This window comes from Salvelinus fontinalis, chromosome 19, assembly GCF_029448725.1.
Source record: "Salvelinus fontinalis isolate EN_2023a chromosome 19, ASM2944872v1, whole genome shotgun sequence".
NCBI lineage: Eukaryota > Metazoa > Chordata > Actinopteri > Salmoniformes > Salmonidae > Salvelinus > Salvelinus fontinalis.
In genome coordinates this window covers 42,060,604-42,084,327 of record NC_074683.1, presented here as the reverse complement: position 1 = coordinate 42,084,327, position 23,724 = coordinate 42,060,604, and the positions used below count along the sequence as shown (strand labels likewise).

At 42.6% G+C, this 23,724-nt stretch overlaps 2 protein-coding genes across 3 annotated transcripts in view; both read left to right on the top strand.

Moving 5' to 3' along the window:
* Positions 1-23,724, top strand: part of arhgef7a (Rho guanine nucleotide exchange factor (GEF) 7a) — a 201,777-nt gene that overhangs the window by 164,839 nt on the left and 13,214 nt on the right. Inside the window, exon 27 of one of the 2 annotated variants that reach the window (XM_055871609.1) lies at positions 3,062-3,086. The exons of the other annotated variant lie outside the window; for it this stretch is intronic. The gene's annotated coding sequence lies outside the window, so the exon portion shown is untranslated. The remainder of the gene's footprint in view (positions 1-3,061; positions 3,087-23,724) is intronic. 2 annotated transcript variants of the gene reach the window in all.
* On the top strand, positions 16,689-20,928 carry sox1a (SRY-box transcription factor 1a). Its single transcript, XM_055871614.1, has one exon. The coding sequence runs from the start codon at positions 17,065-17,067 to the stop codon at positions 18,088-18,090; it is 1,026 nt and encodes a 341-aa protein (XP_055727589.1). The 5' UTR covers positions 16,689-17,064; the 3' UTR covers positions 18,091-20,928.

The window sequence follows — 23,724 nt, the reverse complement described above, 5'->3', positions numbered from 1 at the left end:
GGATGTCTGGTGTGAACTGCTTTCTTGAGGTCATGCCACAACATCTCAATTGGTTTGAGGTCAGGACTCTGACTGGGCCACTCTAGAAGGCGTATTTTCTTCTGTTGAAGCCATTCTGTTGTTGATTTACTTCTGTTTTGGGTTGTTGTCCTGTTGCATCACCCAACTTTGGTTGAGCTTCAATTGGAGGACAGATAGCCTAACATTATCTTGCAAAATGTCTTGATAAACTTGGGAATTCATGATAGCAAGCTTTCCAGGCCCTGAGGCAGCAAAGCAGCCCCAAACCATGATGCTCCCTCCACCATACTTTACAGTTGGGATGAGGTTTTGATGGAACATCCAGGTGCAATTTTTGCAAACTTGAGACGTGCAGCAATGTTCTTTTTGGACTGCAGTGGCTCCTTCCGTGGTGTCCTCCCATGGACACCATTCTTGTTTAGTGTTTTACATATCGTAAACTCATCAACAGAGATGTTAGCATGTTCCAGAGATTTCTGTAAGTCTTTAGCTGACACACTAGGATTCTTCTTAACCTCATTGAGCATTCTGCACTGTGCTCTTGCAGTTATCTTTGCAGGACGACCCCTCCTAGGGAGAGTAGTAACAGTACTGAACTTTCTCCACTTATAGACAATTTGTCTTACCGTGGACTGGTGAACATCAAGGCTTTTAGAGATACTTTTGTAACCCTTTCCAGATTTATGCAAGTCAACAATTCTTAATCTTAGGTCTTCTGAGATCTCTTTTGTTCGAGGCATGGTTCACATCAGGCAATGCTTCTTGTGAATAGCAAACTCAAATTGTGTGAGTGTTTTTTATAGGGCAAGGCAGCTCTAACCAACATCTGATTAATTGGACTCCAGGTTAGCTGACTCCTGACTCCAATTAGCTTTTGGAGAAGTCATTAGCCGGGGTTCACATATCCTTTCCAACCTACACTGTGAATGTTTAAATGATGTGTTCAATATAGACAAGAAAAATACAATAATTTGTGTGTTATTAGTTTAAGCACACTATGTTTGTCTACTGTTGTGACTTAGATGAAGATCAGATCAAATTTGATGACCAATTTTTGCAGAAATCCAGGTAATTCCAAAGGGTTCACATACTTTTTCTTGCCAATGTACATTTCTGTCTTTTCTCCTTCTCTTTCCTCTCTGTCCTCATACTCTACTTTCTAAGTTCATGCTTGTACTCCTCTCTTTTCTCTCCTTCCCTATCTTCCTTTCCTCCCCTATCTCATTCTATCCCTTTTTTCCTCCTGCCTATCTTGTCACCCTTGGTGGTACAGTTGGCCTACAGTGTTGGGAGCTGTAGCAAGGCAAACAGCTCTAATGATAAGGGCTGCAAAGTGCATCATTGCTAACAAGGCCTAAGTGCCAAAGTGGTTAACTAGGAAACCATCTCCCTCCCCCTATCCCCCTCCCTGTGTGTCACTCCACCTTCCTCTTTCTCTCTTTTCTTCCTTATCACTCCACCTCTATTCCATTACGTCCATCTCTCACCTCTCCATATATCTCTCCCTCCTTTTCTCTCTCTATTTGCTTCTCTCTATCCCCCTCTCTCTCTGCCTCTATCTCCCTCTCCCTCTGCCTCTCCATCTCTCTCTCCCTCTGCCTCTCTCTCTGCCTCTCTCTCTGTGTTTGTGGAGCATGTCTGATAGCCATTAGCGCTACACCTTTATTACTGCAGTAATGACTGACTGTGAGCCTTAATTAGAGATGTGTTAGAGAGTTAGAGCTTACTATACCTCCTCCCATCGCCCCCCCCCCCCCCGGGCCCCTTCCCCACCTACCCCTTCTCAAGTCACACCGTGGAGCCGTTTCTGTGAATCCCATCATCGTGGCGACACCATTAGCACAGGCGCTCTAAGTGTTCCGTCTGCCGACTGTTAAAACTATTCCACTCATTACAGGCCAATCAGAGGGGAAGGTGTTACGGCTAATTGATAAAGCCCAACAATGCTCAGGAAAATCTTGCTCTATAATTGCTCCTGGGGTGAAAAAGGAAATAGAAGCAGAAGAAGAAACCTGACTCCTGTACGGTAATAATCTGTCATGTCTGATAAGAGGAAGAGATGATCTGGAAGGCCTGTGTGGGACACAGTGTGAAGACTCTCTGTTGGAAGAGGTAAAGGTAATCCAGGGTAATAGCATTATGGACACACTGTTTCCCCCAAAGACCAAAGCTTATCCTATGCTGTTGGCTGTGAAATTGACATAGGCCTCCATGGGCCTCGCTCTTTCTCTCTCTCTCTCCCGCACTCTCTTTCGCTCTCTATCTCTATTTTTCTCGCTCTTTGAATAAGGTAAGCTTGATATTGCTGTAAATGTTGTTCCCTAGCAAAAGTGACGACTCCACATATTGCTATATGCTCACATTTGTTCAATTATATAGAATATCTATTTTTGGGGAAATCCTGTGCAGTCTCACTTTTTGCTGATATATGGGATTTGACAATCTTTCCTCCACACAAACCCTCAAGGAAAGTGAAGAAAACAGGACCAATCATACGATCACAACTCATCATATTCACCACATGCATGGTGTTAGTTATCTATACACCCTGTGTTTCATCAACAATGTTGTCTGATGGGATGGGATGCGATGGGAGTTGAGTGTTGTGCTTGCTTGCGTGTGTGTTTTAGATGTTAAGCCCCCCTCTCTCTGTGAACTGTGTCTCTAGTGAAGGGGTTGGTTGCCTGTGGGTATTTCTGTCAGTCAGAGATCTGACCTGTATGAATGGAGACAGACCCCTCTCTGCTTTTACATCATTTCCTATCTCCTCTCCTCAGTCTTTTAGGCCTGACCCTACTACTTTCCACGTACTCCATCTCTTTCTCTCTTAACCCTTTTCTCTTTCTGGCCCTCTTTACTCATCCTACTACAATCCCATTTTTTTACTCCCCTTCCTCATGACCACTTTCTGTCCCTCTTTCTGTCGTTTTGTCCTGTCGGTGTTGTCAACTCTTTTTTTCTTGTGCCTTTTCTACTTCTCTTTTTGTTCTTCTCTCTCACTCTGTTCTTCTCTCTGTTTTTTGTCTTTTTTCTTAAACAGACAATCGACTTTGGATATATGTACGGTAAGTCATTGTAAATGTGATCAGGCTGTGTATAAGTGGCTATATTCTTCTTAAGGCACAAAGGACCTCTGACCTAGAACTTCTCAGTGGTTTGAGCTGAATATACAAAAACAGAAATACCTTATTTACATAAGTATTCAGACCCTTTGCTATGAGACGAAATTGAGCTCAGGTGCATCCTGTTTCCATTGATCATCCTTGAGGTGTTTCTACAACTTGATTGGAGTCCACCTGTGGTAAATTCAATTGATTGGACATGATTTGGAAAGAAACACCAGTCCCACAGTTGACAGTGCATATCAGAGCAAAAACCAAGCCATGAGGTCAAAGGAATTGTCAGGATTGTGTCGAAGCACAGATCTGGGGAAGAGTACCAAAACATTTCTGCAGCAACGAAAGTCCCCGAGAACACAGTGGCCTCCATCATTCTTAAATGGAAGAAGTTTGGAACTGCTGGCGCCTGGCCAAACTAAAGAAAATCGGGGTAGAAGGGCCTTGGTCAGGGAGGTGACCAAGAACCTGATGGTCACTCTGACTGAGCTCTAGAGTTCCTCTGTGGAGATGGGAGAACCTTCCAGAAGGACAACCATCTCTGCAGCACTCTACCAATCAGGCCTTTATGGTAGAGTGGCCAGACGGACGCCACTCCTCACAGGCCACTTGGAGTTTTCCAAAAGGCACCAAAAGGACTCACAGACCACGAGTAACAAGATTCTCTGGTCTGATGAAACCAAAATGGAACTATTTGGCCTGAATGTCAAGCTTCACGTCTGGAGGAAACCAGGCACCGGTCATCACCTGGCCAATACCATCCCTACGGTGAAGCATGGTGGTGGCAACATCATGCTGTGGGAATGTTTTTCAGCCCCTGCCGCTGGGAGACTAGTCAGGATCCAGGGAAAGATGAATGGAGAAATGTACAGAGAGATCCTTGATGAAAACCTGCTCCAGAGCGCTCAGGACCTCAGACTGGGGTGAAGGTTCACCTTCCAACAGGACAACAACCCCAAGCACACAGCAAAGACAACACAGGAGTGGCTTCGGGACAAGTCTCTTAATGTCCTTGACTGGCCCAGCCAGAGCACGGTCTTGAACCCGATCGAACATCTCTGGAGAGACCTGAAAACAGCTGTGTAGCGACTGAGTAAAGGGTCTGAATACTTATGTAAATGTGATATTTATGGGGATTTTTTTTATACATATGCAAAACATTCTAAAATAAATGTTTTTGCTTTGTCATCATGAGGTATTGTGTGTAGATTAATGAGGGGAAAAAACAATTTTATCAATTTTAGAATATGGTTGTAGTGTAACAACATGTGAAAAAACTCAAGGGGTCTGAATACTTTCCAATGCACTGTATACACTGAGTGTATAAAACATTAAAAACACCTGCTCTTTCCATGTCATTGAAAGCATCCCCCTTTCTCTTCCTTCATTCTTCATCCCTCTCTCCCACTACACACTTTTTAAATAAACATGCACTCAGAGCTAACTACATCAGCATCTGACAGTGTCACATCTCTCACGGCCTTAGGGTCTTACAGAGTATCCCCCTCTCCCTCTCTTCATCTTCCTCTCCCTCTCTTCACCTCTATCTTCATCTTTCTATCTATATCTCTATCTACACTGAGTGTACAAAACATTAGGAACACCTGCTCTTTCCATGTCATAGACAAACCAGATGAATCCAAGTGAAAGCTTTAATCCCTTATTGATGTCACTTATTAAAGCCACATCAATGAGTATAGATGAAGATGAAAGAAGGATTTTTAAGCCTTGAGACAATTGAGACATGGATTATGTACTTGTGCGATTCAGAGGGTGAATGGGCAAGACAAAACATTTAAGAGCCTTTGAACTGGGTATGGTAGTAAGTACCAGTCACACCGGTTTGAGTCAAGAACTGCAACGCTGCTGTTTTTTTTCCACAGTCAACAGTTTCCTGTGTGTATCAAAAATGGTCCACCAGCCAAAGAACATCCAGCCAACTGGACACAACAGTAAGAACATTGGAGTCGCCATGGGCCAGCATCCCTGTGGAACGCTTTCAACACCTTGTAGAGTCCATGCCCTGACGAATTAAGGGCAAAACTCAATATTATGAAGGTGTTCTTAATGTTTTGTACACTCAGTGTAAGTTTGGGTGTGAACAGGTTTCAATCTTCAGTATTGCTGTACTTAAAGCTCTTCATGGAAGGACGTCACTTTGTGGAGTTCGATAGTAAAAACTTCCCATAGCGGTCACAACGAAAACGAAGAAGTTCAAGGTATTCTCATGAAGGCAATCACTTGACCCAACGAGGTGTTCTAGACACCACTCTAGACGCACACAAATCAGAGAGTTACAAAAGACAAACTGCATCCCAACTGCCTCTGAAAAGGGTGCTGTGGAAAGGATGAGACAGTGGAATGTTTGGTGTATTCAACGTTTTACAAACAGAGTGAATAACAGAGCCGTTGGCCTGTTAGTGTCACAACACTCCACACCTCTTGGCCCTGGTACGCTGAGACTAAATCCGATTGCAACTTTTTGGCTATGCAGCCATTTAAATGCATTGTTATTATTATTTTTTTACCCCTTTTTTCTCCCCAATTGGTAGTAGTTACAGTCTTGTCTCATCGCTGCAACTCCCGTACGGACTCGGGAGAGACGAAGGTCGAGAGCCATGCGTCCTCCGAAACACAACCCAACCGCGCTGCTTCTTAACACAACGCACATCCAACGCACATCCAACATCCAACCCGGAAGCCAGCCGGACCAATGTGTCGGAGGAAACACCGTACACCTAGCGACCTGGTCAGCATGCACTGCGCCCGGCCCGCCACAGGAGTCGCTAGTGCGCGATGAGACAAGGATATCCCTGTCGGCCAAACCGTCCCTAACACGGACGACACTGTGCCAATTGTGCGTCGCCCCACGGACCTCCGGGTCGCGGCTGGCTGCGACAGAGTCTGGGCTCAAACACAGAATCTCTGGTGACACAGCTAGCACCGCGATGCAGTGCCTTAGACCACTGCGCCACCTGGGAGGCCATTTAAAGGCATTGTTACCATGGGTGCAGATGTCGGCTCAATTGGAAATGACCTATAAATGTCAATCGCGCTATTACGCAGAGTGGTCTGGATTGAATCTAGGCCTTAATGGTGAGGAGACAGATGAGAGATACAGTGCATTAGGCCGATGGCCACTCTAACAGAGACACTAGATCTCACAGAGAAGGAGATCTTATGACTTATATTTATCTCTTGGGTCTTGGGTAAATTAACTAAGCATTTGCAGCAGTTTTGAAGTATTAATTTCCCCGGGATGATGTTATTGAGTCTCAACAGGTTAAAAAGTTAATTACTGTTTAATTACAGTTTATAACCATTCATATCAACTATCTGCAGAGCACCGTTTTTACATTAACACACAACATAAACCAAGCCATTGATTGGTAGTGTTTAGCTAAGTGCTTAGCTAGCTTAATTACAGCACCAGACTGGAGACGATGGGAGCTGGGAGTCAGCTGGGAGTCAGCTTGGAGTCAGCTGGGAGTCAGCTGAGAGTCCGCTGGGAGTCCGCTGGGAGTCAGCTTGGAGTCAGCTGGGAGTCAGCTGAGAGTCTGCTGGGAGTCCGCTGGGAGTCCGCTGGGAGTCCGCTGGGAGTCCGCTGGGAGTCCGCTGGGAGTCCGCTGGGAGTCCGCTGGGAGTCCGCTGAGAGTCCGCTGGGAGTCTGCTGGGAGTCAGCTGGGAGTCCGCTGGGAGTCCGCGGGGAGTCCGCTGAGAGACAGCTGAGAGACAGCTGGGAGTCAGCTGAGAGACAGCTGGGAGTCAGCTGAGAGACAGCTGAGAGACAGCTGGGAGACAGCTGAGAGACAGCTGAGAGACAGCTGAGAGTCAGCTGAGAGTCAGCTGAGAGACAGCTGAGAGACAGCTGGGAGTCAGCTGGGAGTCAGCTGGGAGTCAGTTGAGAGTCAGCTTAGAGACAGCTGAGAGTCAGCTGAAAGACAGCTGGGAGTCAGCTGAGAGTCAGCTGGGAGTCAGCTGAGAGTCAGCTGAGAGTCAGCTGAGAGACAGCTGGGAGACAGCTGGGAGTCAGCTGAGAGTCAGCTGGGAGTCAGCACCATATGAGCTTCATGTTGCCTTCACACAGACAGATTTGGCTGACAGATTGGCCTGTTAAACAGCAGAGACAGGGCCCACACCTGCCTGCAGGGCTGGAATTTCATGCTAATAGAGAAGAGGAATCCCAGAGCCCAGAGCCTTAAATCTACTTGCCTCTCTGAATCCTCACTACTCAATTGAGATTTTGTGTGTGTGTGCGTGCGTGCGTGTGTGCCAGTCTCTATCATGATGCTAGGTGTTACAGCCTGCCTGTCAGAGCCATGTGAAAAGATTTGACATGGGCCCTCAAATCCTCAAAAAGTTCTACAGCTGCACCATTGAGAGCATCTTGACTGGCTGCATCACTGCTTGGTATGGCAACACCACTGCCCTATATCGCATGGCGCTACAGAGGGTAGTGGGGACAGTCCAGTACATCATTGTGGCCAAGTTCCCTGCCATCCAGGACCTCTATATCAGGCGAAGTGAAAGGAAGGCCCGGAAAATCGTTAAAAACTCCAGCCACCCAAGCCATAGACTGTTCTTTCTGCGTCAGCACGGCAAGTGGTACCGGTGCATCAAGTCTGACACCAACAGGCTCCTGAACAGCTTCTATCCCCAAACCATAAGACTGCTAAATAGCTAACAGAATGGCCACACGGAATATTTGAGTTGACCCTTGTATTTTCATTTTTCTTTTTTCACTGTCACTTTGCACACTTACAGGACTCTACACACTCACAATGACACACCAACACACATAACATGCACACATATTTATACTGACTCTACACACTCACAATGACACTCCAACACACATAACATGCACACATATTTATACTGAATCCAACACACAAATACACACACTCACATACAATCATACTTTATGCTGCTGCTACTCTGTTTTTCATATATTCTGATGCCTAGTCACCTTACCCCTATACATACATATCTACCTCTATCATTGCAGTATCCCTGCACATTGTAAATAATGTACTGGAACTGACCATGTATATAGTGCATTCGGAAAGTAGTCAGACCCCTTGACTTTTTCCACGTTACAGCCTTATTCTAAAATTGATTAAATGTTTTTTCCCCTCATCAATCTTCACACAATACCCCATAATGACAAAGCAAAAACAGTTAAGACATTTTTGCCAATTTATTACAAATGAAAAACTGAAATATCACATTTACATGTATTCAGACCCTTTTCTTTCTGTTGTACATTACTCTTTGTTTGTACTTTATTGAAGCACCTTTGGCAGCGATTACAGCCTCAAGTCTTCTTGGATATGACGCTACAAGCTTGGCACACCTGTATTTGGGGCATTTCTCACATTCTTCTCTGAAATCCTCTCAAGCTCTGTCAGGTTGGATGGGGAGTGTTGCTGCACAGCTATTTTCAGGTCTCTCCAGAGATGTTCAATCGGGTTCAAGTCCGGGCTCTGGCTGGGCCACTAAAGGACATTCAGAGACTTGTCCTGAAGCCACTCTTGCGTTGTCTTGGCTGTGTGCTTAAGGTCGTTGTCCTGTTGGAAGGTGAACCTTAGCCCCTGTCTGAGGTCCTGAGCACTCTGGAGCAGGTTTTCATCAAGGATCTCTCTGTACTCTTTCACTGGATCATCTTTCACTCGATCCTGACTAGTTTCCCAATCCCTGTGGCTGAAAAACATCCCCACAGCATGATACTGCCACTCCCATGCTTCACCGTAGGGATGGTATTGGCCAGGTGATGACCGGTGCCTGGTTTCCTCCAGACGTGATGCTTGGCATTCAATCTTGGTTTCATCAGACCAGAGAATCTTCCTTCTCATGGTATGAGAGTCATTATGGGGCTTTTTTGGCAAACTCCAAGCAGGCTGCCATGTGCCTTTACCATACAAGCCTGATTGGTGGAGTACTGCAGAGATGGTTGTCCTTCTGGAAGGTTCTCCCATCTCCACAGAGGAACCCTGGAGGTCAGTCAGAGTGACCATCTGGTTCTTGGTCACCTCCCTGACCAAGGCCCTTCTTCCCCGTTTGCTCAGTTTAGCCGGGCAGCCAGCTCTAGGAAGAGTCTTGGTGGTTCCAAATTTCTTCCATTTAAGAATGATGAAGGCCACTGTGTTCTTGGGGACCTTCAATGCTGCAGACGTTTTTTTGGTACCCTTCCCCAGATCTGTGCCTCAACATGATTCTGTCTCGGAACTCTTCGGACAATTCCTTCAACCTCATGGCTTGGTTTTTGCTCTGACATGCACTGTCAACTGTGGGACCTTATATAGACAGGTGTGTGCATTTCCAAATCATGTCCAACTAATTTAATTTACTACAGGTGGACTCCAATCAAATTGTTGAAACATCTCAACGATGATCAATGGAAGCAGGATGCACCTGAGCTCAATTTCGAGTCTCATAGCAAAGGATCTGAATACTTACGTATATAAGGTATTTCTGTTATGTTTTTTAATAATAAATTAGCAAAAATTCTAAAAACGTTTTTTCGCTTTGTCATTATTGTGAAGATTGACAAGGGGAAAAAATATTGAATCCATTTTAGAATAAGGCTGTAACATAACAAAATGTGGAAAAACTCAAGGGGTCTGAATACTTTCCGATTGCACAGTACAGCTTCTTACTTTCTAGTGTTCTTCTTATTTTTATTTTTATTTGTTGTGTGTTTTTGTTCTACCTTATGATATTTTTAGTGCTACATTGATATTGATTACTGCATTGTTGGGTTTGGAGCTTTCAAGAAAGGCATTTCACTGTACTTGTGCCCATGACATTAAAACTTGAAACTTGATGGGGAAGCAAGCTGTTTAGGTCTACTGAGAGATTTGTCTCTTTATTCTGTAAATAAAGAAACACATCTCACTCAATATAGGTCTGCTAATACACTTGTAGACACTAAACTCTATTAGTGCACTGTGCACACCTGATGTGAGAACTTTTAATTATATCATAAAATAAAGGGGTACCAAAATGTAAGCCTTTGCTCTCCACTCCTCAATTCTCTCTTTCTCTATTCTGTCCTCTCCTCCACTCTTCTCTCCCAACTCTTATGTCCTCTCCTCCTCTGCTCTCCTCTCTCTCCTTCTCCTCTCTCTCTACCTTTCTGTTTGCGCGTGCTTCGGGACCAGCTTTTGTGATCAATGTGAGGCCATATCCATGAGGGAAGCCGCAGGCGGCACACAGCCAAGTCCCCGCCCCACTCTCCACTGAATATGACACAGCTGCTTTTCAGAACCCAACCGCTCGAGCCCCTTCATCCTGAGAGCAAACAAAAAAGTGGCTATTTATTAGAATACTTGTTTTGTATTGTTCAGCGCCACACAACAGACGCTTCATTATGTAAGAAGCAAACCCCTTTCACTGAGAGAAACAAAAACTTGAAATTGTCTTTTAGAGTGTATAATAAATGTAATTTCTTCTTGTCTCTCCCCTCAGTGTGTGTTGAGTGGTGGGTTTGGGCACCGGGCACGGATGGCACACACAGCGGTTAGAGTTTAGGGGCGATGGCGGTCTTACAGGAAGCTTTGGTGTGTTTAGGACGGCTTTAGGAGGAAGATGGGGAAAGAATCAAATCCTACTTCACTGACTACGATAGAGGATCAGGGAGACGTGCGTAAGTTTGCATAACCTCAGCTATTTTATGCACGAGGAGGTTGGTTAGTCTATCTTTCCCTTGTCACGTCTTTATTTTCTGGTGGCTGCTGTTGGAATAGATTTTAGATATATATTATGCAGAACTGAAATCATTTATGTTTAAAAACTATTAGTGGGTGTGTAACAAGTGTTTTTAGGACAAGTTGAGATAGCTAAATAGAATAAATGGCAACTTTGGGTTCATCAGTCCATGTTCTCCGTCGTCCCTTAATTCAACGCAGATAAACTATAATATATTTTATTTGTGTGTATAATTCAATTGAATTGGACGCAAATGCTAGTCTCAATGCTTTGGTGAGTCTTGGAATCAGAGTGCGTAACGAACACCCACCACAATAACGCATATGCTACGCGCTATCACCTCTGAAATTTTGAACCAAATACTATTTGTTGAATTACTGCTAACGGTATTTTGCCTATATTCTTCAATAAAGAGATAGCTTATGTTGATTGAAATGTGTAATTGTCGTGTTACCTTATAAACAATTTAACAATTAGACTATCCCCTCAATTTATTTTAGACAAATATTCCCCCGCATTACTCCCTTTTCTCATAATGCCCCTCTTTATGTATTATATTTTTTTAGCTGAATGGAAAAACGCATTAGGAATAGCCTATTTATGTACGTTGATGTGGTTGTTTTGCCGGGCACCCGATGCAGATTAGTTCCTTGAACGCACAGTGAGTGCACGCTGACCATCAACATGCAGTGGAGGGAGGGCGGATTAGTGCCATATGGATCCTTGGGACGTCCATACCCTAAACCCTAACCCCTACCCTTACCCAACCCCTTGTATTACCCCCTTTTAAATGTCAACGACTAAGAGGACAGATTTGGGACGTCCCAGGGACCCCGTTTAGACTTTTTTGACTTCCCTCCACGGAGGGAGGCAGGTCAACAGATAGAGCAGCTCGCCTGATCTCTGTTGTTGTCGTTTTCACATGATATCCGGGTCGGTTAATTGACTCGTCCAAGTCGTGACTTTAAAGATCTTATTTTTGTGCCAATGCAGCCATTGCCTTTAACTGGGCTATAAAGATAAAAACAGACTATAGATGACCATGTCATGCCCGATAAACAATCATAGGCTATATCAAATATTTTTTTGTATTGTCACTTGCGCCGAAACAACAGGTGTAGACTTTACCGTAAAACGCTTACTTATGAGACGTTTCCCAACAATGCAGAGTTAAAAAGTAAAACATCCTGATACTCTTCACACACAGCCGCTGCTACTCTGTTCATTATCTATCCTGATACTCTTCACACACAGCCGCTGCTACTCTGTTCATTATCTATCCTGATACTCTTCACACACAGCCTCTGCTACTCTGTTCATTATCTATCCTGATACTCTTCACACACAGCCGCTGCTACTCTGTTCATTATCTAACCTGATACTCTTCACACACAGCCGCTGCTACTCTGTTCATTATCTATCCTGATACTCTTCACACATGCTGCTGATACTACTCTGTTTATTATCTATCCTAATTGCCTTGTCACTTTTTCACCTAAAGGTAACAGTGACTAGGCAATCAGGATAGATAATACACAGAGTAGCAGCATGTGTGAAGAGTATCAGGATAGACAACAACCAGAGTAGCAGTATGTGTGAACCTCTGCAGGGTTAAGGTAAGGGTTAATGTTTCCGATAAGCTTAAAACATAAATATCAAAAGCAACTTTCTATCCTGTATTCGAACTTGCAACCTTTGAACTCAGAGGGAGATAAAGTACTTACAACCGAAACCTACTTAAAGGTAACAGCACTCACTGTTGCTCCTAGTGGCCGGTTTCCACTTCATCTCCCGACGTCCTCAGACATGGATGGATGTCGAATATGGACTTGTATCACAGGTGACCTGGCCAGCGAGCGAGAGAGTGTGTGTGTGTGTGTGTGTGTGTGTGTGTGTGTGTGTGTGTGTGTGTGTGTGTGTGTGTGTGTGTGTGTGTGTGTGTGTGTGTGTGTGTGTGTGTGTGTGTGTGTGTGTGTGTGTGTGTGTGTGTTTAATTATTCTTGTGGGACCAACTGGGGACATGTTGTTGGTCCTTACAAGGTCAAATGCTATTTCTAGGGGGTTTAGGGTCAATGTTATAATAGGGTTAGAATTAGGTTTAGGGTTAGGAGCTAGGGTTAAGGTACGGGTTAAGGTTAGGGAAAATAGGATTTTGAATGGGACTGAATTGTGTGTCCCTAGAAGGTTAGCTTTACACAATTGTTTTTGTGCATGTGTGTGCGTGGTGTGGCTATAAATAGCTCTTCCTGTATAGGCTATTGACATTTAGCCTATAGGCCTACATATGTATCTCAAAGCAGCTTAGACAGACTAAGGTTGATAAATCGAATTTGTGTGCAGGCTGGTTCAAAATGCTGTGCAGGGTTATTATCACAATGTTACACTATGCCTTCTTGCCCTTCCTCCACCCCCCCCCCCCCCCCCCCCCCCCCCCACACACACACACACACACACTTGGGAGAAACTGGTTTGAGTGGCGCCAAGTGAACGGTTTTAAACATACAAGTAGCCTGACCTGAAGCTGTATCCTTCCCAATTTTGTTTTGATTGATTACTATCAAATTATAGAAACGAATTAGGCCCCGAGGATATATGAAAAAAAATAACGTTTTAATGTTCGCACGGTAAAAATGTCAAATCTTTCGGATCCCTATGATTACCATTTCCAACCTGCATCATCCGGATTAAGGCATTTCCCCCGTTGAAATCTGCATATAAAGTAGTGCCAGAGCGGCAGCAAATAACTATAATAACGTGGAAGGGGATGAAAGTAATGACCCTGCTCTAGGGACCGCGGGAAACGGCTCTGTCCTTCTACCTCGATGGCTTCAATTGAAAATTCAGGGGCATTTATGTCAAACGCATGATAGGGCGGCCTAATAGGTAGGCCTAATTTTGGTTCATTTCCTTGGGTAAAGGTGGTAGTTTAGTCTAAATTTAATGGCTGATGGTCCGCTAAAACCACTCGTTAATGAAAATTAAATTTAAACCAAAAAAAGAAAGAAAGAAAAGAACGAATATTGTTCTAGGCTGGTTGAGGGGGCTGGATAAGTGGTGTGACCCTTGGCCCCGCGCGTGCACCTGCAGCAACGCGTGTGCAGCGTTTCGCAGAGTGCGCACAAAGAAGCGGGGAGAATTCTAAGCTTGAGGCGAGTGATCGAGAATGACAGGGAAAGTAAATATGGCCCACGATGGTTGCAGTGCGTTTGAAAAAACTAATTCCTCGCTGATGACGTTCAACACCGGTTCCACTTTGGTTTCAGGCTGTTTGAATTGTGTAAGATTTTTTGTTGTTGAAAATATAGGCATTTTGAGATTATGTTAAAGAGGATAAAATTATTAGCCTATAATTTTGTAATATTTAATAAATATGAGAATAATAATAAATACTAAGTCTAATTATTATAATACCAATAATTTCCTTCATAATCATCATCCTCATCGTCATAATTTAGCAAAAAAATATCCCTAATGAAATACAAGGTTAGCTACATATGTCTAAATAAAGGAATCAGAAATCATCGAAATTAGCCTACATGAAATAAACGTTTTAGTAGGCCTACATGTTCCAGAAACATTTGTCGATATTAATAATATTTATATAGGCCTAGGTCGTCAGCCATTATCCACTTTGAACACTCAAAACCATTTGATGCAATTTCATAACGATATGCCCTAGAAAAACTTTATCTTTAGTTATTATTAAAGGCACTAACATGTTCAAATATGCTGTTCAAAAACAGGGTATGTTCACCCTCCTTAGACCAAATAAATGTGTTTTTTTCGACTCGAGCACATTTGTTCCTTATTGTTGGCTATTTTAATGGATCGCAAAAACCAACTGCCAGTCAAAATACACATTTAAAAATATATATTTTCATACTTTCAGAATATTTTAAATTGCAAGAATCATTATCATCATCATTAGCTTATAGGCCTTTGAAGTTACAGTATTTCAATGGCTTGTTTGTGTAATCACAATTTAAAGATGATGCTATAATGACAAGCCTCTCTCTGAATCATATTGTGGATTGTGTGATTTTCTTATTCATCGACATTATATTTAGACCTACATTAGTATAAAAACATGGGCCTGTGATATTGTGTTATTATAGACTATAATATAGGCCTATTATTATGATGTTACTTACTTGTTATTATTACAATTGTCCTACTATAGTCGGCCTAGTAATAGTCTAGTTGTAGTGGGCAACAGCTGTGATGTGAAGTCAAAAAAGGGGCTCATATTTATTGCGATTTGATCTGGGAAGAGTGGTATCAGTGCGCTCTCTCTCGGTGGTTTGCGCACGCAAGTGTGTCAGTAGCCCATTCTCGGTGTGTCACAACCCAAAAAATATCTAATCATCGAGCCATAAACCACGAGACGTGGGTTGCGAGGATGTTATTGACCATTTGCGAGATCCCTTAACTCTACCGGTCGCAGAGGGATAGATAGGCCTACACCTGAATGCTCCTCCAGCTCCCGTATTGAAGGCTATATCAGCCTAATTAAAAGCAACAAACCATGATACAATGATTAAATCGTTAGCCTCGCGGCGGGGAAGGAATATGTTTTTTTGCCTTTCAATTAGCCGCTGATTGGGTTTTTCAGGGGAGGTCAGCTGTGAAATTTGATGCACGTGCGCGCGATCTTGTGCCAGTTGAGACCTGACACCATAACACTCAGCCTTGCCAGTTTAAAATTAAATGAATTTGTTTTATTTTCTGTGTGGATAGGCATAGACCTAAATCTATTAACCCAACGTTATTATTGGCTAAAAAGACAGCATTGGAATAGCATGCGTGGTTTTTCCGCATCTTAAAATATACATATCGAATTATGGTTTACTTTCTATCATCAAGCCTATTGTGTCACATAATCATTCACTTTGATGCCCATATCTGTTTACAAAATGTTTTTGACTTTGGGTAGCGTAATAACCAGCTGTGAAGTGTATGCTATAGGTTCTTATGGCAACACAAACGGCAATGGGAACACCATGGCGCACGCAAGGCACGCTCCCATGCTGTTCCCCTCCAGCAGACGGCGATGACAGTCTAGAATCTCAAGTCTGCCCCAGTGACTACTTTAACAGCCTCCTTCACAGCTGATTAGAATAAGTAGCATGTCTTCCCGTGGTCCAAAACCCCATTTGCTTGTTTGTAGAAGTATGACATCTGATAAAGTCACACTTTGACGCACGGCTAGGTTGTGGTTAGTGATGCAAAACAGTGTGTGTGCGTGCGTGCGAGCGTGTGTGTGTAGGCCTATGTGTGGCCAACATCTTCAACAAGCCAACAATCTATATTAGCAGACTATACTCAATATTTTACTCTAAATGTATTAAACAGAAGTAGCTTATAAACTACTGACTGTTATAATGTATGTCATTTTGAAAAGATATAGCTGGGTCGTTCAAGACTGAAGTCGAAATGGGATGCCTATCCATGTCCTGAAGACATCGTGGACACATTTTTTTGTGTGTTTTTTTGACCCTATCCCAAACCATAGTCCTTACCTTAATCATTCGGACCGAGTGCCTAAACTTAACCCTTAACTTAGAAATTTGACTTTTGAAGAAATGTAACGATACAGAGCAGCAGGCGCTACAAAACACTCGAAATTGAATGAATGTCTAAATCTGCAGTGAGACTGTGAGAGCTTGTTTCAAATGCTCAATGAATAACTATGTGGTTGAATAACCTTTAGGCTAGAAGTCTAGTCTTTAAAGTGGCAAACGGATTTATATGTAATTCCCCGGAATTTTACTCACCATGTTACTTAGCGAGGGTGACCCACCTCTCACCCCCCTGCCAGTATGTTCCTCTTTCACTGGTTCTGCGTCACCTGACTGAGCGCCATGCAAATCGCTTTGCTTCTAGAACGCTATTGGCCGCTCGTGGCTCATTTAGCCGCTGTCAAGGCGCTTCATATGGCTGCCGCTTTAACTAACTTCTCAACTCCGACAGGGAAAGTGGCTCAAATGCGCCTTCTGTCAGCGTGGATGTGAACCAACAACCGGAGAGGAGATAAAGCATCCACGGGGAGAACATTTCTCTGACACTCTATGTATTGGATTATTAATTAAGTTTGCATTTCATTCTTTTTGTGGTGTAGGATTGTCGTTCCCTCGTGTGCACCTGCTCTGCCGGACTCGCGCGCCGACTGAACCAGACTTTGTTTCATCTGTTGGTTGAAAGTTTGAAAACCAGGTGAATGTATAGCATGATGATGGAGACGGACCTCCAGTCCCCTGGACCCCAAACGAACACACATTTGGGGCAAACGGGGCCGAACAGTGGGTCCAAAGCGAATCAGGACCGGGTGAAGCGTCCGATGAACGCGTTCATGGTGTGGTCCCGCGGGCAGCGGAGAAAGATGGCCCAGGAAAACCCCAAGATGCACAACTCTGAGATCAGCAAGCGGCTGGGAGCCGAATGGAAGGTCATGTCCGAGGCGGAGAAGAGACCCTTCATCGACGAGGCGAAGCGGTTACGAGCAATGCACATGAAGGAACACCCGGATTACAAGTACAGACCGAGACGGAAGACCAAGACGCTGCTGAAAAAGGACAAATACTCTCTGGCCGGTGGCCTGCTCTCTGGGGCTGGCGGCGGTGGAATGGGTCTGGGTGTCGGGATGGGTTCATCCGGCGTCGGCCAGAGGTTAGAGAGCACCGGGGGCCACGGGGGCTCCACCAGCTCAGGCTACGCTCACATGAATGGCTGGGCGAACGGTGCGTACTCGGGGCAGATGGCTGCAGCTGCTGCGGCGGCGGCGATGATGCAAGAGGCGCAGCTAGCTTACAGCCAGCACCCGGGCAGCGGGCATCACCACCACTCACACCACCACCACCACCCGCACAACCCCCAGCCCATGCACCGCTACGACATGTCGGCACTCCAGTACAGCCCCATCTCGAACTCTGAGGGCTACATGAGCGCATCTCCGTCCGGCTATGGCGGGATCACCTACACCCAGCACCAGAGCTCTGGCGTCTCCTCCTCGGCTGCCATGGGCACGTTAGGGTCGCTGGTGAAGTCAGAGCCGAGCGTAAGCCCTCCCGTTAGCACTCACTCCAGGGGCCCTTGCCCCGGAGACTTGAGAGAGATGATAAGCATGTATTTACCGACCGGAGAGCCCGGGGACCCGTCGGTGCAAAGTAGACTCCACGCATTGCCGCAGCATTACCAGAGTGCGACGGCTGGGGTGAACGGAACGGTTCCATTAACGCATATATAGATTATTTATATGACTATGGAAACTGCAGACAGAATACAAAAACCCATAACCAAATATTTACTTATTTTTTAAATGATCACTGAACTACCTGCATTTTGTTCAGAATGTTTATGGTGTTCTTGTAAATTAAAAGTAAATTAGCCTATCCTTTTCCCATTTTGGAGTATACACTCTCTTACGAACAGGATATGAGTTCAGATACTGGTTGTTGTGTTATCATTTTGTAATTTTTTATTAACCACACTTGTGGTTGAGGGCGATGCCAACCAAATTAATGAACACATTTGCTTAACTATAATCGAATTATTTTTGGTTCACTGTAAGTTATTGAAAAATAAGAACATGTTTTCCATAATCATGAAAGATGGTTTTAAAGATTGATATTTTCCCCATTTAAATATTCCCCAAGAGATTGTAAACATTTCCGTTTACACTGTCTATTCATGATCATAATTATCTCCTCTTATTGTAATAACTATTGTAAATTGTGAATAATTTGAATATTTTAAAAGACTGACGCGCAACTGCTATTGTATAATTTACGAAATGCATTTCTGCTAGAGAGAGGTTCTGATATTGGGCTGAATTACATTTTAAATAAATTTCACACATATGTTGCTCTGATTCTACAAAAAAAGTGTTAGCTTGATTATTGTTCACTATCTTCAGTTGCAAATGGTAATGAGTTATATATTGAAGGCCACGAAACTTTGAGTCCGACGTAAAGCTACCTATACAGCTAATATTTTTTTTAATGGGAGTGTGTCTCTGGCAAACCCGTAACATGAAACAAATAGTTACAATGCGTAATATTTAATATAAGTAAATTTATTTTTTGGCCATTGGATTATTAAGAGAGGCATGTCCCATGGTACACCCAAACTATTCTCAGGGTTTACCTTTATGGGTTTGTAATCATTTCTGTAAAGATAACGTTACTAGCAAGTTGTCACAATAGAACAGGGTCCACATATTTCAGAGAGAAGCACACTATTCACATTAGTCCTTCAGAATATAGCCTACATTTCGGATATATGCGTGCATCGTCTCACTTGCAACATAATTTTATAATTAATTATGCTCTTTTTGTTCTTGATTCGATTTTAAAAGTTTTATTTTTAGTCTTTTCATGGTTTTTCTTTCCCATGATAATTTGAACGCAATTAGGCTACATGCATTAGGCCTATGGTTTGTTTTATTTTGATTACTGACAAACTTAGACTAGACCTGTTCCGCAGGTATTGGTTATACAATAGGCCTATAGCACTTAATAACTTGTTTTTATGTTGTTATAATGTACAATAGATTATTCAAATAGCATAATATGATATATTTCTGTAGTAACTTGGCAAAAAATACATTAATATATCCTATAGCCCATAGAAAACAAGAGCAAAGCTATCTCGAGTTGGGTGACTTTTGTGGCTTTTTGAAAGACATATTTTTCTTGCAAGCGCTGAAGGAATGAACCATGCAGGCCTATTTGGACAATAACGCTATGAATGCAAATGGCGATCACCAAATGCAACTAGTAAATGTTGAACGATTATTCAGGCTCACTCAAATATCCTAGGCTATATTTTATCACAAAAATGATGTTTTTAAACCTAATAAATGTGTAGGAGGTTTTGACGTTTTTGTTATTGGCGAATTTAGGCCTACCCGTTTTATTGTTGGCATGAACAGTATAATAGGCGTACTGCTTTTCAGTAAGTTAGCCTAATATTATTTTACTTCATAGCATATTGTCCTAAATTATTCCACTTAAATTATTATTGACTTATTATAATTCAAATAAGGAGTTGTATAAACCAGAATTAGGTTGTATACATATATAGCAAGCTTCATTTGATTACTTTAGAATAGTTTAGTATTGAATTGACCTCATCTCACATTTTACTTGTGACTGACTATCTCCCAGTATTGAATACATCGACTACACTGTGAGTAGATAATCCTGATAAGTATGAGCTGAAGGCTTTTTAATGGTCTATTTGGGAGAAAAGTGGAAACTTTTCTGTTTTCTTGTTATGTGAGTAAGGGTCAAAGTTCAGGCTGTTTCCTTGATCCCTTAACAAAGCCTGTACCCCTGAATAGGAAGCAGTATGGATACAAAGAAACCACATTAGTCAGTGATTGACACACTCTGCATCCCTGCCATAGGCCTACTACAGCAAGTATACTTATGAAGGCTGCAATGCCAGAACAATGTGCCTGATTCACAATATAGGGACAATTCAGTACAGCTCCGCTTGGTTCGCTTGACTTGGCTCGGTTTGGCCCTATAGTGTGTAACAGGCACTTGGATTTTAATGATCAAGAACCACTTTTCTATTGAACTTAGATTTCCCCCCAATAATGGTTGAATACATTTTGCACTTTCAGGGAATATATTCCAGATGGCAGTATCATCCAAGTAGATAAAGTTCTTTATTTAAGCCATGGTTGTATTACAGACGACATAGTACCTTCAACTCATTTGATCGTATTACCACTGTGTGTATTGGATTGATTTAAAGTTTGACCCTTTGGAGATTCTGAGATGATGGTTAGTGTGTATGGGATGTTATATTCCTTTCCTGTGTGCCATGATGAATGGAGACTAGATGAAATCACCGTGCTGGAGACGGAGATCTAAAATGTGTTGAAGAGGGTGATAAGTGTGTATGACTCGTTTTGAATCAGAGCAGATCATCTGTAGACATTAGGAAACAAGGAAGGGTGAGCTGTTCACTAGGTGTTTCAAGTTGAAGTGTTTTAATACCCACATGGCAGTCATAGACACTGAAGCACATAGGCATGGCTAACATGATGAAATAAACAATTACACACAATTTAGATGAGAAGACTCACAGTCTTATTAATACGTTGGCAGAAGTAGGATATAGGGATCTCTTGTGTCTTTCAGTTCAACTGGACAGTTAGCTATAAATTACTTTATAAAAACGGAAAGACTCATATGTCATTTGAGTAGGCCGTCATTGTAAATAAGATTTTGTTCTTAACTGACTTGCCTAGTTAAATAAAATAAAACATTTAATAAAAATATGGTGTTACGAACAATCCATAAGAGCACAACACATAATGATGCGCACGCACGTGTATTGAATTGACAGTGATTTCCTCTTTGGGAGCAGCTTTATATGTGCATGATACATAATTGCTGTTCTTATCTCCTGTTCAAATACTCCAATGTAATATCATTGCTGGGGCAGGAGGTTTTGGTCAGGGCACATGGAGAGGAGAAACTCCCCGCCCTATAGTCATTGCTAAACCTGTACGCAGCAACAAGTGACATGACCTCTGACCTCAGGGAACTTCTCTCTCACGCTGTGCTATGATTCCACAACCTTCTCCCCAAAGTGGGCACTTGCTCCATCCCTCTTATGGGTGGAAAAGTATGGGAGTAAGCATGGGTTAGAGCAGAGGGAGTTCCCTTTGTATCTCACAGTAGTCCATTCCCTCTATGGGGGTTGCAGGAGCCTTTCTGTGCCTCATAGAGCCTGGAATAAACATATTTGGTGCATTGAGAAAAAGTATGAGATGGTATTTTCTGTTGTGCCTTATGAGGACAGTTACATCCTGTTTCAGGCTCTTGTGTCCACGGTTAGTCCAAATCAGGCCCCAAACAGCATTATAATACTTATTATTATTATTTGGAACGCTTCTGCACTTATACGGTTTAAACTAGAAACGTCATTCAAACTTTAAAATGTGCAGACTGGTATGGATTGAGTTACATACATGCAACTTTTTGATATCTTTTATACTTTTTAAACTATTAAGCTTTTTGTCCTTCTTTCTTACCTCCATCCACTTTAATGGAATGTCCTCAACGTTCTAAAGGCTCCATTGTGACATCATCACTTCCAACATTCCATTCACTGTAATTGCAACAATGCGACTTTTGACACAAATAAGCTACTTTGACCACTTTACCATCAACTTGGACAATAAGGCTGCCGAGTGGCGCAGCGGTCTAAGGCACTGCATCTCAGTGCTAGAGGCTTCACTACAGACCCTGGTTTGATCCCGATGATTGGGAGTCCCATAGGGTGGTGCACAATTGGCCCAGCGTCGTCCGGGTTAGGGGAGGGTTTGGCCGTGGTAGGCCGTCATTGTAAAATAAGTATTTGTTCTTTTAACTGACTTGCCTAGTAAAAAAAAAAGTTAGAGAGTGTATGAAATCTTTCTCCACTTCTCTTATTTTCAAATTTGAACTCAGAACAAAAATATCTTATTACACTCAAACGACAGCTCTTTTACTAACAACATTTCCTCGAACTTTTTTTAAGCAACGGAAGTTTGGACCACTTTCCCACAAAGTTAACACAACGTGTGAGGGTATGCAATCTTCCTCTACTTCTCTGCTATTCAAATCTGATTTCAGAACGAAAATATCTTATTCCAATCAAACGGTACAGCTATTTTAGTAACCACATCAACAATTTCTTTCCGTAACTTTTTGAAACAACTGCCGTTTTGACCACTCCCAAAACAGGATAGACAAACACTTAGCGGATCTAACATCATGGTCTAATTCTCTGCTATTCAAATCTGGACTCAGAACAGAATTATCTCATACCAATCAAACGCTACAGATGTTGTTCGGAGTTTAGAGTGACATAAAGTAACTAGCTAACGTCAGCTAACAGCTCTCTCATGTCTCATCATTGAGAAGCCCAAACGGAGCCGTTGCTATCGATACTCACAGACGTAGAGGCGCACAGGCAAAAATTATGAGTAGTGTGAAGAGGGTGATTGAATTTAGAACAATTGTGAACACCAAGAAAGTAGCGACAAGGCAACAGCGCATCGTCCTCCTTCTTAGGATCGTGCCTCGCGCTCTAAATAACTCAACTGGCTAGTTCGCCTGTCTGTAAAGAGAAGGACGGGCTGTACTTTGATCCTGCTGCTCTGATTGGTAATGCTGAGCATTAATGCTTTTTCAGACCGGTTCGGTTTCGGTACGATTATTAAAAAATAATCATGGTTTTCGATTTTGGTTTTGATTATTTTGTTTAACATTAAGTGCACTATGCATTATGTGGGTGCTTTAACAACACACAATAAAATGCTTTAACAACACATAATAAAGCAATGAATAAAAGTCCCATGATGGTAGTGACGGCCCATTACTGCTTATCACTTATTAACCATAATTTATTCACATACTTTACTTTAATAAAATATTTCAGTTGTGTATATTACATTGGTTTTATTTGAAGACTTGATTATTTAATTCGAAGTAATCATCTCATCTCTATAGAGCTGCTGCCAATGCTGTATGACAAAATCACTATTTTAGTAGTTCTTCAAAGTAAAAGAAACACAGACCAGACAAGTAGGAGTGCAATTGATTATGGTCATTGGAATGAATTACCATGTTTTCTGCACTAAACTGGGTAGAAATATACACTACAACTTCCTACTACATCGCACAGTTCAGGTTTGATCTGATTTATCTCTAGAGAAACTTTGCAATGTGTGCGTTGAGCTCACAGGAAAAAAAAGAAAAAAATGGAATTCAAATAATTTAAATGACGTTGGTCAATTAGTTGTTTAATAAATGAAAAATAACTGACATTCCAGTTAATCGCTCAGCACTACTGATTGGATAGAGTGAAGCTGTCT